The sequence below is a fragment of the Scomber japonicus genome, chromosome 14, assembly GCF_027409825.1.
Source record: "Scomber japonicus isolate fScoJap1 chromosome 14, fScoJap1.pri, whole genome shotgun sequence".
NCBI classification, from domain to species: Eukaryota; Metazoa; Chordata; class Actinopteri; order Scombriformes; family Scombridae; genus Scomber; species Scomber japonicus.
The window spans coordinates 11549328-11567299 of NC_070591.1; the positions used below are offsets into that span (position 1 = coordinate 11549328).

The window sequence follows — 17972 nt, forward strand, 5'->3', positions numbered from 1 at the left end:
GGCGCTTGTAAATTTTTCAAATTAGCTCTGAACGATTGGTTTTGAGTCCAGATGGCTGTTTATTGATCAAATCTGCCATACTTGACTCTGATTTTATACATTAATTAGTGGAATTATACCTCCTATGGGATTTGTACTATTTGTTTTTAGGATTTTGCCAATTAATTATTTCCTAATACTTTTTAATTATATTGGATTTTTTTTTTACAGCAGGGAATTCATACATACAGCACATTTTCTGAGATGATTATAGTACCAGGACAGTATGTTTTGTACACAGATAGTAGTTAGTTATAAAATGCATCCTGCTTGGCTCTACAAAACCAAACTACCTACCAACTGACCCATTAAGTTCCTGTCAACTTAGTGTAGCTGTAAAGTTTTCATACACACAAATCTGAAGTCCAGATAGTTTCTATAAAATGTGATTTTTATTAAACAGCATGCATAATAACAATATTACATAGAAACTGGTGCATCATGATTGCTTAGAGTGAAGACTGCAGACTGGTTTGAAGATAAATAGTGCGTTCCTCGAAGAAAGCGACACACTGTTCTCTTGGCCTCCTTTTTTTTTTTTTTAATAAAACGCATGACGCTGCGTTCATTTCAAGAACTTCCACAGCGCTCTCTGATGAGCTGCTACAGTGTTACCAGCTTATAACCATGTACCAGCTGATTCTTCCCTCTGCGAGTGCTAGAGACGGTAGAAAACAAGACTGTAGACTTGTGGTAGTTCATGTTAAAATCGCCTCGAGATAGGACTCTCCCCATCAAGCTTGAACTCATAATTCATTGATAGCCAGTCGTGCCTCACATCAAGTCTGTGTTTCACCACATTGCCCCATTTATGATCTTTTGACAGCTGTCTATAGAGAAACAGATTCACTCCTTCAGTCACTATCCTCTAACGGCCAGCGGTTTACTCTATACTGAGCGGGAAAATTACATTTCAGACACTCATCAGGATTTTATTCCATTACTGGCAGGTGTAGTGTTGCATAATAGTGATTTTTCTCATCTAGTGAAAGGTCATTTGTTGCATTATGAGATTTTTGAGCAAAGTAGTTCATGCTGGGAAGGCATTTTTGTTTCACTGTGCAGATTTGACGTCTCCACATGGTGTAAAAATTAAACACTTTAATTCTGATCACTCAAATGGGACAAAAAAAAAAATCAGAGTGATTTTGATTTTGTACGCAGTTCAAGTGAATCTCCATGCGCTTTCCAGTTTCTTTAACAGTTTCTGAACTTGCTCGTCTTATAAAATACCTGACTGATCACTCACAGTGTGAAAAACTTCAACATACTGATCCACTGAAAATACACAAATACATACTTTTCCATCTGTAGACACCAAAGAAAAGTTAAGACTCTGACGAAGGAAGATCTCATACTTTTGATGTGCCCTGATCAGAGTTTATGAAAGTGAATAATCGGGCTGAAGGATGCAGTGTAAAGGAAGCCATGTGTTTGATTACCGAAATAAAAGAGACAAGATATAAATAAGAAAATTGCAGGTGAGGGGCAGCAGAAGTTATTTCTTGATTACTTCCTCCTTTAGCTTGTCAGCCAAATGTTTTCTCTTCTGTAGTTTCTTTTTCTCCTCTGCTGAAATCTCCTGTTTGAAGAGAGCACACCAGGAAATGGAGTAAACAATCTGATACATAATAACATAATAAAGACCAACAGTGTCAGACAAAATGTTGAAGGAAGGAGTGAAAAAGCAACTTCTAAAATACCACCAAGCACATTTCTACACACGTATTAGCAGCTAGCTGATGTTGGGGAAAAATGGCTCAGGTTTTGTCCCACATTTATCAAACTGGTATCGAATATTTACATTTTTTTTTTGTGATTTAAATTAAAAAAGAAATGGAGACCTTATTCGCTTTGTGGCATTTAGAAGCAATTAACTAGAGTAACACTAACAGTCTAATCAGCAACAGAACTGCACACCAAAACCAGAGCGACACACTGAGCGTTGAATGAGTACACGTGTTCACATCAGGCAAAAGGCAGCTGATGGATCACCTTCTGTTTGGAGGAGTTAGGAGAGTGTTGTGCTGGAGGAGGAGCAGGAGGAGCAGCAGCAGGAGGAGGAGGGGAACAGGCCCCATTCCTCTGGGACTGCCCCACTGCCTCCTGACAGGTCAGACCAGGTCAGATACAGGCAGAAGGAAATGAAGAACAAGAACCCAATGAATAAGTCACGAGGATGATTTGAAAACAAGAGAAAGAGAAGCAAAGGAAAATGCTGAAGGAAAAATGGATTATTAAAGAAAAGCAGAAGAAATCAAGAATGTTTTGTGGGTTTTTTTTAATCAAAAGATAAAAAATGAGAAAAATTAAAAGTAATGATATTAAGTCTTCATTTTTTAAAGTTCTGCTGGTCTAACCATGAAACTGTCTATATTGTCTGTATTAGAAATAATTTAATTTTAATGGCCCAACATGAGGAAATAGTGAAAAACTGAAGGAGGAACAGGCTGCATTTACCAGGGTGGTGGTGGGTGCTGGTGTGGGGGTAGTGGGTGCCTCCTCTGTGGTGGTCTGCTTTGTTTTCTGCTGTTCTTTCTTCAGTGCATGCAGCTTGTCTCGCTGCTGGCGCAGATATGCTGCCCTCTGCTGGAGCTGCTCCTGCTGTGACGCCGACAGCTCCTAGAGGAGGAGGAGGAGAAGGAGGAGGTTAACATGAGACACATTCGAATATCATAAATTTAGTTAGTTAATTATTTTACAAATAATTCAAATATAAAAATCCAAGTGTGGTGGAGTTTCCATCAAGCTAACTGTTTGTGGGGTTTTTTTGTATGTGATCTTGGAGCCTTAACAGAGAAGACTCTTAAATACATGCATTGGATTTCAAAAGTAGCACTATTAAACAGTTCTTTAAAAAATATGAATGCATTGAGTGATTTATACTACACAGGTTTCCTGAATTTCATAAGTCATTTCATTGTCCTTTAATGTGTGGGTATAATTATTTGTCTATTCAAAACACAAAAATAAAATGGAGCAAAATTCACGTCGGTCATGGACAGGATCAGTCATCAGTTGCAAACATCTGTGTAGGTGATGGTCATGCATTTAGTGTCTAATTTAAACCCCCCTTACTGGCAGCATCAGGTTAACCTACTTCACGCAGCATGAGCAGAATATATGAAGGATGCTCTCAGGTACACAGACTCACAGTGTATGGTTTGGAGAAGCCAGCCTCCCTGTGTGCCTCCTCCAGCCAGGCTTCGGCTGCAGTCTGGCTGCTGCTCTGCTCCTTGGTGTCAGGACTGAGGCTGGCGGTGGGTTCAGCAGACTTTACTGGACCTCTGACTGCAGGGAGGACTCTGGACTCCACACTCTTACTGCCACAATCTGCACACACATGTTTCAAATGGTTTGATTAGTACTGGTTTTCACAAATATGTTGTTAGTAATAAATTCTAAAAATGCTGGAATACGTAGTTTCAGATGGGGAGATTTAATAAAACAAAAAGAGAGGTTTTGTGGTATATGTAGCTGTTACCTGGCTTAGAAGAGGTAGCTCCTTTTTTCTCAACTCCTCCTCCTGTGGCAGACTTCTTGCTCTCCTCTTTTTTGGCAGGTTTGCCGTTGACCTGGAGGTAGAAGCCAACAGACGTTAATACATGTAATATAATGACAAAAACACTGCATCAGTTCAGCCCACTAGTGCTGCATTCTACTGCTGGAAATTAAAAGGCTAGACGACATTCACAGTCCTCAATTTGCAGACTTTTTATTTCTGGCTACTAAAAGCATAACAACAACATACGTCAAATTATTAATCTGTACAACAAAAGGAATAACTTCTGATACTACAAGAACAACCACATTTACAGGCTTTAAAATACATAGCTACTACATGGCCAAACTACCACAAATGCTACAAAACTGTAAAGCTACTGTCTGCTCACAGGATGCACTGATACCTCAGTTTCTTAATTCAGTAAACTGAATTACTAGGTAGTTGTTTTGGTAGAAAAGAATATCTCTCATGCTTATCTGTTGCTTGCTGCAGGCTTATTATTACCAAAATCAATATCAATCAATCCTTATTTATATAGCGCCAAATCAAAACAAAAGTAATCTCAAAGCACTTTACACACAGAGCAGTTCCAGACCATACTCTTTAATTTAATTTAAAGAAACCCAACATTCCCACATGAGCAAACATTTGATGATAGTGGTATGGAAAAACTCTCTTTCAGCCATTAGAGAAACTGTTGATGGGGTATTAATGCATCCTTAGGTCCTATTTTGGTGTACATACAGTAGCGTGGAAGGTTAAATTACCAGCTTAGATTCAGCAGCAGTGTGTCTGTTCACTGGTGGGGCGTGGTGACCATTACTGCTGCTTTTGTCAACATTCCCCCCAGCTTTGGTCTTAGCATGGAATAAATTGCACATTTGGACACGTTGGAAACAGCGTCACATTATTTTAAAGAAAGCAAAATGTAGGGTAAAGAGGATGATGGGTGCTGTCCGTAAAATCATGGGTCATGAGAAGGCTCACAGAGTTCAGGTGAGGTTCCACAGGTCTTACATAACACATGATGCCGTACCTTGCTGGTGTTGCTTTGTTGGCTGGGAGCGGTGGTGGCATTATGGGCGTCACCACTCTTTGCCACTGGCTTATCTGAGCAGCTGCTGGAGGTGGTACCGTGCTCTTCCTCTAACAGCAGCCTCCTGGACATTTCTTCATCATACTCCTCTTTTGACTTTCTGAGGACAAAGAAGGGGACAAAAATAAAATGTCTAGTTTATTTCATGAATTAAGCAAAAATGTTTTCATTCACAAAGCCTGAAATCTCTGAATTATTCCTGCTGTACAACATTCAGGTACCAATTTGGACTGTTCATGTGGCCTTTGTGGCTAATGGCGCCAACTGATTAGACAGTAAAATAAGACCACACCGTCATGGATTTTCACATGGGCATCACCTGGGCACCACACACACAGATCCCTTAATACTTAAATTGCCTTAGTGGAGACTTTCACAGAGGATTGACCAGTTGGTAAAGAGAGACACAGACTGATTATGTAAAAGAGCAAGAAAAAGAAAAATTAAAAAAGCTGTATGTGATCAACATGTCATAATAATGATGAAGCGGATAAAAACATTAAACATGGATTATGCCAAAATAAATAAAAGAAACACCAGTATGATGATGTTGTCTTACTGACGTCTTTTCATAGGTGATCAGAACTGATAAACGGGAAACATATTTCCCTCCTAAAAAGATCTTGCAGAAGAGTGATATCATATAAATGTATTGCTTGAAATTGTTCCAACAAATGTTTAATTGTTATTTAATGACTTATTTAATTTGATGTCCTGCCAAGAGCGTAAACTATAGCCCTTTCCTGTCAGTATAGTGAGTATTAAGAGTTGTAAATCCAGCTGTTAATGTGACTGGGCCAAGTCGGAAATCCTATAAAATAATAATAAAATATCAGCATCTAAAAGGACACAATAAATCCATATTACAATGTTTACAGCACTTGAGGAAAGTATTTCTACAAATGTGATATGTATATTATTTAAGTATAAAATGTTCTTATTGAGCGGTATATATTTAATACATCTCTGTCTATTTGGCATGAGAAATTGAAATTTAAAGGGGACCTATTATGCTAATTTTCAGCTTTATATTTTTATTATTGGACTCCACCAGAGTAACTTTGCATGATTCATGGTTAAAAAAACTCCATATTTTCCTCCTCTGTCTCTTAACAGGCAGGTTAAGATCCTCTCTCTTTGAGGTCCTCCTTCTGATGAGTTAATTAGGGCATCAGTTAGAAAGAGCGACACACCTCCAACAACTTTTTTTACTTTCCCCTCCTGTGTAATGGAAAAACACTCACAGTGTTCCAGCTCGATCTGAATCATGGCTTGGTGGGACTACCCCCAAAACAATAGGAAAATGTCATAATGTTAGCGAGTGGAGTGGTGAACTCACGCGCTGTGCATGGAGCAGATGACCATATAAAGAAATCCGTCATGAGCTGACATCAGCTCAGGCTGAAAGTAGAAAAAAATGTTGGAAACCAAGTGTTCAGAGCAAGCTGAAAACGCTCAGTGATTATTTCTACATATATTTACCTTATTGACACTTTGGCCACCTTTGATATAAATATCTGACATTTTATGACTAAAAATAAGGAAAAGCATAACCCCTTCCCCTTTAAGAGTCTTGAAACCTGCTTGAGATCGGTCAACCAAATCCATCACAGTGAACATGAAGCTGAATTTTTTTTTTGTATTCTTTTGTCAAAAGTAATAGTGTTTTAATCAGTGTTGTAATCATCTCAGAGTCTCTGGAGTCTCTCCAATTTGATTTTGAGAGGACAATCAGATGAACTGAAACCAGTGGCAGTCTGGACTGGAGGAAATTCAGCAGTGATGATAAGTAGCCAAGGAAGACAAAGGGGATAAAAATACTATTTTTCTCAGTTGCTTGTTTAGTGTCAATCCCTACAACCTAAATTAGCTGGACTCTAAGGAGCTTAGCTGCTGTCCCATTAGACACAGTGTGCTCTTCTGGGCCACGCTGCCACTAGTGAAATCCCATTAGAGAGCAGGAGCAGGATCTAACTGGGTGCATACAGGCGATGCTCAGATAAAGAAAATGTGGAAATATCAGTATACTTTATTATATTTTGTGTTTTTGTGTGAGAGAGAGAGACAAAGATCAAGTGGCTTACTTGAGAACTTCCTGCAGGATTTTCATTTCTTGCTGCTGCAACTCTGTCATCACGTCCACGCCATCAGTCAGGCACTCTGGGAGGGCACCTACACACACACACACACACACACACACACACACACATACAGGCAGGTTATTTGCATTATATCAGTGTCTGTGACTGTGAGTCTGTTTTTGGGTGTAAATCCAGCCTACCGTTCCTCTCCTTGATGACCCTGAGGGCTTGAAGCTGCAGCTCCATGTTCTTCTGGACCATCAGTGAGCGAAACATCTGGAAATCATCTGTGGCCAGAACTGGCTGGAACACTGTCTGAATAACAAAAAAATGCAACTGCTGAAAACTATGAAAATTCACTGAATCCACAAAATGATGATGAATCCGTGGCATTAAGAGTTGGATGAGATGAAGTGTAAGTGACTGTGGAGAATGGGTCAGGACACACAGCTATATAAACACAGGATAAACTAGTACTGAAGCTAAAAATGAGTGGGTTGTATTCATTTGATTCATCTAAAAACAGTGTGCTTTCTTTGATGCCAGTCATCATGCACTGAACTTTGCGTGGCTAAACTTCTGCCACATCAAGCTCATTGAGGTCTAAGTAAAAAGTCACGGAAAAATAATAGAGATGTTATCCACATAGTCCGCTGTTTGACTGACCATGAGTTTAAAAACAGTAGTTTGATTTAGTACACGAATGATTTGACTGATTGAAAGTGTTGCAGCAGTCGTCTGTCTCCGCAGGTTTGAAGGGACACTTCATGTCTGGCTTCTAGCCAAAGTTAAATCCTATCTAAGCCAGAAAGATCTTGAAAAAGTTATCCGTGCTTTTATTACATCTCGCTTAGATTATTGCAACTCCCTGTATGTCAGCATTGACCAGTCAGAGCTGAACCGCCTGCAGCTTGTTCAGAATGCAGCAGCTCGTCTCCTAACTGGGACAAAGAAACGGGAGCACATAACTCTGGTACTCTCTTCGCTTCACTGGCTTCCGGTTAGGTACAGGATTGATTTTAAGATTCTTTTATTTGTTTTTAAGTCTCTAAATGGGCTGGCCCCGGAATAACCGTCTGACCTTATTAAACTGCATCAGCCCTCCAGAGCCCTTAGGTCAGCTACAGCTAATCAGGTGGTCTTGGGACGTTCCTCGATCCCTCTTAAAAACTAGAGGAGATGGAGCCTTTACAGTTGTGGCTCCCACTCTGTGGAACGCATTACCTTTTACTGGGCGGACTGCAAATAGCCTCTCCATTTTTAAAACACTGCTTAAAATGTTATATGCACTTGTTCACTTTTGTCCTTTGGCGGACTATAGCCGCTTTATTGGGTCTTTTATCTGTTATATTATATATTTTTATTGCTTTTATTGTTTGTTTGTTTTATTGTTTCTGCTTATTTTACTGTAAAGCACTTTGGTAGGCCATTAGCTGTTTTAAATGTGTTATATAAATAATTATGACATTGACATGAAATTAGCAATCGATTCCTACACCACAAGGTTGAGATACTTCATATTTTATGTTCCCATCAAGGTTTTCTTGTCCTGTAAGCTCCCAACAGATGAGAGCAGGATGTACCTCTAGCATGGTAGTCGCTCAAGTCAAGTCCCTAAAAAAATTAAGCTATGTTAGAGAACAAAGTGGTACTTAGGCCTAATCTTTCACATGAGCTTCCTGCCTGTAGTCAAAGGTCTTTCCCTCATCTAGGCTAATGCTACACAAATCTTCCTGACCAGCATTCAATGTACAATGCTGTAAGTTCAGCTGGGTCATCATCAGCTTCTCTCTTTCTCCTCCTCGCTGTCTGGCTTTTCCATTAGTCCGTCTTTCTTATCCCATCTTGCTTCTGCTTGTCTCTCCGTCTCTGTCTGAGCTTTTAACCAACGATATATCCTGTCTCTCTGAGTAACTTCATCACAAAAAATGCAAAGTAAATATGAGTAAGTACATATTCCTTGGTAACTAGCTGCTGTCCATTAGCACAAACTACATGTTGAGTCCTCTGCTACAATCAGTGCAGATGCACTACGCCACCTTTGTAGATAAGATACGGTGGTGTTTACTTGGTTTGATGTGTCAGCCTGTATAAAGTAACCGATCAGATCCAACGACGTTACTGAACACATAAACAAATACGATTGTGTAATTAGGCAAAACAGCCTTAGACATGATCACCTTTTCCATAAAATGAACCAACCCAAATGCTACTGGGATTTGTTGTCAGGAAAAACTATGTAATTGTATCTATAATTGAATCTGTTTGTAAGTGTAGATTTAAGATAAATAATCTTTCCCTTGCCTTAAATATAGCTAAAGCTTTGTGTTACGGGGCTGTTTACATTGTTGGCTGAATACATCTCAGGAAACTTTAATTATTCAATAATTTTGGCTAACATCACAAACTGATTAGACAGTGAGCCAATTGTTTTGCTCCATTTTTACTATTTGGACAATTAATGATGTTAAAAACTTCTCTTAATCATCGCAAAACTTGTTTAGTTTGCTTTAAACTGTTCTGTGCAGAGAACAAAACCAACAATCTTTCACACAAGTGAACCCAAATAGACATTTATATTGTTTTCTATGCCTATATAAGACTATTTTTATACTCCTGCACTTTCTATTTCAGAACATCTGCTACAGTTAATCTTTGTATTTGAAGAATTTGACCTGCTTTACAAACATTAACTGTTTATCTCAGTGGTAATTAATGAGATCCAATCCTCCCGAGGAACACTTTCTGCCAATTCGGCACAGACACATTGATCAGTGCCAAGGGAAATCCAAGGATAGAGCGTAAAAATAGAGTTGCAGACTGTGACTAATATTATCCTGAAATTCTAATTTACCCATTAAATACTCTTTTACTATTACAACTTGGTATACAAATACATAAAAAGGGGCGTGCAGGTGGTCGGAAGCTATAGTGGTGTTTTTTTTATTTATTGCTCATTATTCCAAAACTACATTTGTAGTTTGACATTAGGATCACAGAATAAATAAAGTAATACTGACTTGTCACATGGTACAACAACATTTGACTTAAACACTTAAAAGTGGAAACACTACCAACAGGAATATATCATGTCCTGTCTCCGGTACAGCTATGGGAACATGATAGATTCCTATTATCCAGCATGTGTACTTGGCCAGAGCAAAGTATTAAAAACTTCTAATTAACTTAGTGTAATATACTTTACATTCAGGACACGGTTTGGCTAGCTCACTGCAGCCAGAAAAGGCTTTGACAGTTAAATAGGGCAGATCTAAATTTAGATTAGGATAAAGGATAAAAAATATTTACATGGTTGCAGATTGTGTCACAGACTGGATTTTCATTTTGCTGAGTTGTAAGGATAATAAACATCTGCCTTGGCGAAGGAGAAACAGACCAGCTGCAGTATGTTTGGAACAAGCAGCATATGTGGGTTTAGTTGTAAGCAAATCCTATCCTTGACTCTCCATTTGGGTTAACTGGCAGGCTGACAGTATTGTGCAAACGGGAAGCTAAACGTACCTGCAGAGTTTTGGACTTGGCAAAAGGAGAAGAGCACGCATCCAAAAACTGCTGCTCGTTGATGCCAACCTCCTGCATATAATTCTCTAGCAGCTTCTCCACCTACAAAAAGCAAAGCAGCTTACATGGAGCTAATGTGATGAATCAGCAAGATGAAACTTACTGTAACGAGTCATGACGAGGCAAAAATTTGAAAAGTAGGACAATTTGGAAAAATGCACACGTGTCAGTTTACATGTTTCATACTTGTGTACTCACCAATCTCTTATACTGCTGGTGGATTTCTGTGTAAGATAACTTATTTTCATCTTCGTCATCAAAAACTGAAAGTAATAAAAACATAAATAAGTTAAGACTTTATTGATCCCCAGAGGGAAAATTCACATTACTGCAGTGCAGGAAACAAGGAAATAATTAAAATGGAAAGGAATTAAATATATAAACATAAAATACATTACAATACTAGGCTACATGACCTGATTTGTGCATTGTTAAATAGTAAAGTTGTGCAAAAGTGTGCAGAAGTAATGGCTGATGTAGCTGTATGTATATGTGAATGTTTAATGTTAGTAAGTCAGCATTTAGACTTAGAGGGCACATAGAAGACATTTAAACACATCCTATACTATCTTTTCTTCTCTGAAATAACTGCTGGGTTAATATTATCTTTGAGTGCCTGGCTAGCAAACTTTATCTTCACCTGTGTCTTTTTTGTGGCTTAATATCGTGCCAAATGTTGTATAAATCCTACTTAACTCGCACACAGGACATGTTTGGAGTCATATGCAGCATTACCAGGCGAGAAAACTACCAAAGTTTACCAATAAACATCATGAAAAACATCGCAGACACTAGTTAGCTTTAGCTTAACTTAGCTAAGGATCCGCAGCTCCTTGTTGACTCGGAGGGGGAGGGCTTCACTGTGCAGCCGGATGAGGGGTGAACATGTCGGTCTGCTTTTTACCTACCCGTGCATTTGTTCTCCAGAAAGTCCGTGACAGGAATGAGCCATTCAGGACTCCCCAGGTAGCCCACGATGCTCTCCACAACCCACTCGCTGTCATCCTCAGCCATGTTAGCTGCAGCTGCTGGGTAACGTTATAAACAACAACAGCCCCCCGTCCAGCTCCGGCTACTGCACGAACACACACGCCCGAACAGCTGGAAGAAACACATCTGGTTTATTATCCCTCCATAAAACTAGTCGGTCCCCATTGCATTGGCCGCGGTGGCTGTGTTTTCCCCCTCCTGACGGGACGGGACGGTCTCCGGGGAGGACTGCACTGCGCACTCATGAATTTGCAGCTGAGACTGGTGACGCTTAATCGGTTGTCAACGGTAACCGTTACGTCAGTGGGCCAGTCCACACAGGTAAGCGGAAGAGTCCATCTGCTGCACACCTGCTTGGCTGCACCACATGACACAACACTTTACTACACAATGTCCAACCCCCTAACCAAGTGGGTGTGTCATGTCTGTCCGCCAGTGGACAGACAGACCTACTTGTAAACAGTAGTTATGTAACGCCAGTTCTGAGTAATGCATAGCCCTCTAAGATGGGATAAGATAAGATAAGATAAGATGGGGAGAATATAGTGGGTGAAAGTGATATAGATTAAATTGGCCTAACAAATCTGTGTAAATAAATTTGCAGTATGCAGAAGTTACTGTGCAATGTTCCTGGGATTTACAAAGTAGATAGATAGATAGATAGATAGATAGATAGATAGATAGATTTTATTCATCCCCATAAGGGCAATTCATGTATCCAATAGCTCATACACAAATAAACGCATAGCTATACATAAATAAATAAGATCAAATAAAAATTATATACACAAAAAACCTTAAAAGTTAAAAAACGAAGCAAAATATGTAAGAAAATTATGTTAAGAGGAATCTAGATTGTTCAGAAATAGTGCAGTGCCCGTCACTTTCTTATGATTTACATAGTACGAGTGGTTGGTTGTACTGGGAGTTGTGGTGTTAAACATTCTGATGGATGAAGGAGCCACCCCAAGTGCATTAAGGCATATGGCTGGATGAGTCTGTTGCTTTTTCCCTGTAAAGTTTTCACATGATTTAATTTCAATAAATGTTCAAATAATCCAATATTTCACCAAAGATCAAATAGATTACAGAAAAGGTCCAAAACCTGAAAACAGGTTTGCGTATCAGAACTTTGTTTGACAGCTATAACATGTAACTTGTATCCTAGTAAACCGTGTGTGTGTGTGTGTGTGTGTGTGTGTGTGTGTGTGCATGTAGGCCACAGCTTCAAGAGAGACCACCTATATGTTCGGCAATATAACACATTTATATTCTCATCATGTTTGTATGTGAGGTTGTGATTATTGCCACTTTAACTAAAGTGAAGTGATTAGTCTAGTGCTCTGAATCCATTGAATATTGTGGGCACTTATTCTGTCTGCTGTCTGCCAACATGTCCTTGTACTGACCTGAGTACGACACTTGTTTATTCAGGCTACATATAGGACCTGATCGGCAGCCACAGTGAAGTGATATATTCTAAGGATTAACTGGTGGGGTAAGCCACCTTACTTTAATTAACAGCTTTTGTGTAAAGAAAAGACAAGTCACTTAAACCTAAACACACACATATACACACAAGACACCAATACTAAGAGGTATACATCTTTTTTATTAAGAGTAAAAATTTAGCAATCAGATAATTCAGTAGTGTGCATTAACAAGGATATTCCAATAAATATACATTCTTCCTGTATTTTTTTAAAGGTATATAAGATTAAATTATCATCTCTAGAAAGGCTCATATATCTACTGTGCACAGTTCATAAAGGCAAGGCATGCAAGCAGCAGTCATGCCAAAACAGAATAAAGGTAGGCGACATTTAAAAGCTTTTACAGCAAGAAGTTGAATTAAACCAGTCAGTAATAGAGCGTCAGTCTGTTTAACTTTACCTCGAAACCATCAACTTTCCATTCTGACTCTTAAAGGTGCATTTTGCACTATTCAGTGAAATTCCTTCCATTACTCTGATTACAGTCACTTTTTTCTTTTTTGTGTTTTTTTGTAATTTGCATGTAGCAGATTGTAAACTGTTGTTGATTTCACACCTTGGCATCTGTGTTGTCTGTTTAAGCAGCTACAATAAGTCACTATTGAAAATATTTTGTTAAAGGTATAGTCCTGGTCCCTGCTTACTGGAAAATAGTAACTTTTCATGTTTTTCATGATTTTGTTTGAAAACAATTTTAAAAAGTAATGTACATAAAGACATAAAGGGTACAATAGCAGCAATCCTGCCCCCTATGTGACAATCATAGATAATAGCAGCGTAAACTGTTGAATTTGACAGCAGACCAGCTGTCAGGTTACCAGCTGTGTAGCGTGGTGATTTAGGGCTTTACAAGAAAAAAATGGACATTATTATTGATATAATACTCCTCAAGTTCTACACAATCAGGATGGAGTAACAGTACTACATACACAAGAAACAGCTGACTGTGGTTGATTCATATTTAGTGTTAGTGTTTGTTTGTGTTTGTTAGTTTTCTGGATGAATTAATGGTTGTGAGATAGTTACAGAGTGTTAATGTTAGGGTACTCACCAACAAGGTAGTACATGTTACAATTAAACATGGTAACTTTGACATTTACTGTATTTTTTTGGTTTAACTACTTTATTTTTTATATTGTATCTTAATTTCTGTAACATGATTTTGTACACCGCTGTGGCTGATATCCATCAACGTTATTTCAGCTCAAAGCTTTTGCAGGAAATACACCTACACTCCCATATCACTGCCTTTTAAACATTTTATATGAACTGTGGTTGTGAACCAAGTCACATACTTGATCAAGGATGATTTAAAAAAAAAAAAAGATGAAATCATATTGCAGCAGATGAATTGAAAATAAATGTTTTTTCTCATTTCATCCTCCAGATGGCACAATTTATCCACCATGACCAGTCTACAGTTGTCAAGTGGTACATTCTTGACTGACAAATGTTTGATCTTCCATTGGAATCAGTGGTTTGGCTGCATGTCTGTCCCTATAATGCATATTATTATTATAATAATTAGAGAAGTGAGTCTGTATAGTGGTTTACATTTGACCTGTAGCACAAACAGAACAGGCACAAACAGCATACTGATGTTATCTGCCAAAAATTATGTGATATTTTACCCAAATGAGTATCTGATGCTCTCTGATTAAAGCTGAACATACTCTGTATTCTGACAACACAAGCTCCAATTTATCAGCAAAAATAAATTATTCAAATTATGACTGATTACGCCTGTTCTTCTTTCACATTAATGCACTGACCACGACACCCTGCAAATTGTTTGCTCTCTCTGGAAATGCTTCCTTGATTAACAGCTTAGGAAGGTAAAACACGTCTCTACATTGTTGCTAGTAGTTGCACTCACAGAAAAGGTCTTAAACTGACATGCAATCATTCAAAATGTAAATAAAGGTTGCGACAAGATTTCAGTAAAGGGTAAATTAGTTGCTCTTTAACTAATAATCATGTATGTTTATGTCTCCGTCCACATAGTAAAGGCAATATATTCAGTCACAAGCATGACATCACAGGCCACCATGTCCTTGAGGTTAAACAGCAGCAATTGCAACTGTCAAGCCCTGTTAAAAATTCATTGTATTGATTTGGCTGACTGCAGAGACCCCTATTCCCCCTACTACTAACTGCTCCTTCAGTATTTGTTCAATAAGTCACAACATTGTGTTTGTAAGGATTCTGCATATATCCCATCAATTCCTCTTCTTTCCCTTGGATTTGGATATGGGAACTGGAATGATTATCTATAAACACCCTCTCAGATCGATATCCCTTCTCACACCAGGGAAAAAAATGATTGTCCCTGTCTTCGACTTAAGTAATGAAGGCTGTATTTTTTCATTGACGGCGACTTATTGGAAATTCTTGGTCACAGGTCTTTTGGTGTTATGTAATAAACAGTAGAATAAGTACGTCATCTTATTCAGGACTCAAATATGGTGTGAAATAAAACATTTTGATGTTCACAATCCCGCTGTGGAGACACATCTGACGTATTGAGTCCTGGATTATGTAACCCGCTCTCTGTACAGTGTTTAGTGCTTGTGGTATTTAGGTTAAAAACATGTTGAACATGGTTTAATCAATCCCCTCAGGCTCCAGCAAGACATTTTGTGAATGTTATTGAAATCACTCTTTATGACTCATCCACTGAAATGTTTAAAAATCCATTAGTGGGATCTGGTAAATATAAATTATGTATGTGTATGTGTTATTTCAACATGTCTCAAAAGAACACTTGTTCTGCTTTTGTCTTTGCTTCTAGTGACAGTTAAATAGCAGCACCACATGGCTTTCTCTGTTTCTATTAAGCTCATTTGAACGGATATCACTGTTAGCAATTAACCTGATGATTTCTGTTTGATTTGGTCTGGGATGAAAATCTGAAATTGCTGGTTGTCACGTGTGTGGTTTTAAATGTTATTTGAATGCAAAGTACTCAGAATACTGCTGGAGATGCAGAAAACTATTTACATGAGGCCCAAGTATCCACAAACAATCTGAGTACAGAAGTAAGAAATTCATAACATGTACTTCAAATACAGTTTTGTGGTAAATCGTCCACTACTTTGGAAAGTAGCTTTATAGCTACATGTATCTGGTGTAGCTACACATGTTGCACCACTTCCTTTCTCAGCAAAGACATGCAGGTGTCATTCCCGCTGTTAAAGTGTGATCGGCTTTGATTGCCACAAACAGCTTAAGTGATATACAGTATTTAGGCAATCAATAAGATTTCATCTGTTTCCTTTTCTTGAGGGGTCTCAACAAGGACAGAAGAAAGATTAAATAAGTAGCAAGGTTGTTATTTTTTCTACACAGTATATATTAATCAGTATTTCTTCCAAACCAAAATATTTTGGTGTTGTTCTTCAAGAATCCGTCAAAAGTGCCAAACTGAAAAGGAGCATTCATATTCCTTCCTGAGTTCTTCCGCATACTTTAAAATAGTCCTACCAACCAGATATTACTTAAATCTTTAAGGTTTTTTCTTTTCTACAAAATGACAGCAAAAAAATGCTACAAAGATCCAGTATTGTAGGTCCAATGTGACTGGAAGAGAGCAGTTCTTCAAACGTCATTCGGTGAAAAGAAACCCATCATGGTTTGTGGTCACAGGGAACCGTTGGAGATCTCTCTGCTGCCGCTGCTCTCCGCTGACTGACTGGGAGATTCCATTGGATTGTCGTGGTAATTACCTTTGATTTGTAGCTGTCTGTTGTCAATGTGGCTCACTTTGACGTGTCCCTTCTCTTGGTAACTGTCAATGATTGGCACCAGTCCATTGGTCATGCCTTGGCCACTAATTTTTCCCAGTCCGTCGTCATGGTGCCTTGTTTTGACTGATTGCTGCCCGTTGTCTTTAAGATTGTTTCTCATTGGTGCAGGTCCATTATCGTGCTGGCCTGTTCTGATAGGCACTGGTCCATTGTCAAGGTGGCTAGTTTTGACTGACACCAGACTGTTGATCTGGTGCTTGCTGCAGTTAGGGAACTTATTAGCCTGTAAGGAGTGAGTGTAACGTGAAAACCAATCCCTTTCAAATGCAGCCCGTAGCTGCTCCACCACAGTAGAGTTCCTCTCCTTGACGCCCTCTGGCTGACTGATCACCAGGCCTGCTCCTGCATTAAAGGCAAACTCATTCCCCACCCAGTCAAGGTTCCCTGCCACATCACAAAAGAAGAAACAAATGAGTGACCAGTTTTATGTCAGAAATACCTTGTAGCAGCTACAAACTGTCACACACTGCCCTGCGATCACTTCATTCCTCACACCTCCTCCTCACGCAGATCGTATTATCCTCATTAGTCACTCTTCATATATTGACCTAGATTCACTTACAGTTTGTCAAACTGTCTAGTGTATCATGCTTTGCTTTTCAGCATTCCCATAACTATTTTTGTTGGACGTGCCTGTCTGACTACCAGCCAAAGCTTTTGCTTATTCCCCTCAGTTTTGGTCTGCCTGATCTGCCTGCCTTTGACCTCTGCCACTATTTTTTTCTGGACTTGATTAAAAGAAATTGGACTCTGCTATTACTTCTGAATTTGTGCTTTTGGATTCTGAGACTTTTGGGTCATTACACAAACATGACAAAAACACAATGGGCCAAGTTAAGCCAAGTCAATCCAAGTTTTATTATAATACCATGTGGTATCAGTCTCATTTAGACTCTAATTTAAGGAAAGATACTATTTTAAATGGAATACGTTTATTGGCTTTCTTTCCAAGATTTAGATGAGAAGACTTATTCTCAGTGTGTTAAGTACAGAGTTGCAGGCAAGAAGAAATTAGCCTAGTTTAACATAAATTCTGGAAGCAGGGACAAACAGCTAGCCTGAGCAGTGTTCATAGCCCATTGTCATTTCTAAAGCTCCCTAATTATCACTCTGTCTCTCTTTTTCTTAATCTGTGATTAGATCATGACAATTTGTTGTTTTGTGCTGTAACTACTCTTGATTTCCTGGAGCACTGGGCAGATGGATGAACTGTTGTTGGTCAAAAAGTGTTGTAATATCTAAAACCACAAATGACCCGTACATCACTGTTTGTAATTAATGAGAGAGTTGCTGGTAGGCTATGGATATAACCAGGCTAGGTCTCTTTGTCTAAGTATGAAACAATTGAGCTACACTTGTTAATAAAAATGAATACTGAAT

General features: G+C 38.7%; 2 protein-coding genes across 2 annotated transcripts in view; both read right to left on the minus strand.

Moving 5' to 3' along the window:
• Nucleotides 1-586: 586 nt before the first annotated feature.
• Nucleotides 587-11619, minus strand: cfap36 (cilia and flagella associated protein 36). Its single transcript, XM_053332744.1, has 10 exons — nucleotides 11212-11619; nucleotides 10502-10566; nucleotides 10244-10345; nucleotides 6922-7036; nucleotides 6725-6812; nucleotides 4581-4740; nucleotides 3524-3614; nucleotides 3194-3372; nucleotides 2500-2661; nucleotides 587-1621 (listed from the first exon to the last, which is right to left on the minus strand). The coding sequence occupies exons 1-10, from the start codon at nucleotides 11315-11317 to the stop codon at nucleotides 1538-1540; spliced, it is 1152 nt and encodes a 383-aa protein (XP_053188719.1). The 5' UTR covers nucleotides 11318-11619; the 3' UTR covers nucleotides 587-1537.
• Nucleotides 11620-16371: 4752 nt separating this feature from the next.
• LOC128372627 (inactive phospholipase D5-like) overlaps nucleotides 16372-17972 on the minus strand; it is a 60422-nt gene continuing 58821 nt past the window's right edge. The window contains exon 10 of the mRNA XM_053332737.1: nucleotides 16372-16976. Coding sequence (XP_053188712.1) covers nucleotides 16426-16976 — 551 coding nt within the window. The 3' untranslated portion in view covers nucleotides 16372-16425. The remainder of the gene's footprint in view (nucleotides 16977-17972) is intronic.

What these genes read in the sequence shown, in the direction of transcription:
- cfap36 (XM_053332744.1), bottom strand. Translation starts at nt 11,317, where the DNA reads ATGGCTGAGGATGACAGCGAGTGGGTTGTGGAGAGCATCGTGGGCTAC. An exon ending in GGTCATCAAGGAGAGGAACG is followed by an intron (nt 6,813 to 6,921) that starts GTAGGCTGGATT and finishes GTGTGTGTGTAG; the next exon opens with GTGCCCTCCCAGAGTGCCTG. An exon ending in CAGCACCCACCACCACCCTG is followed by an intron (nt 1,622 to 2,499) that starts GTAAATGCAGCC and finishes CTCTTCAAACAG; the next exon opens with GAGATTTCAGCAGAGGAGAA.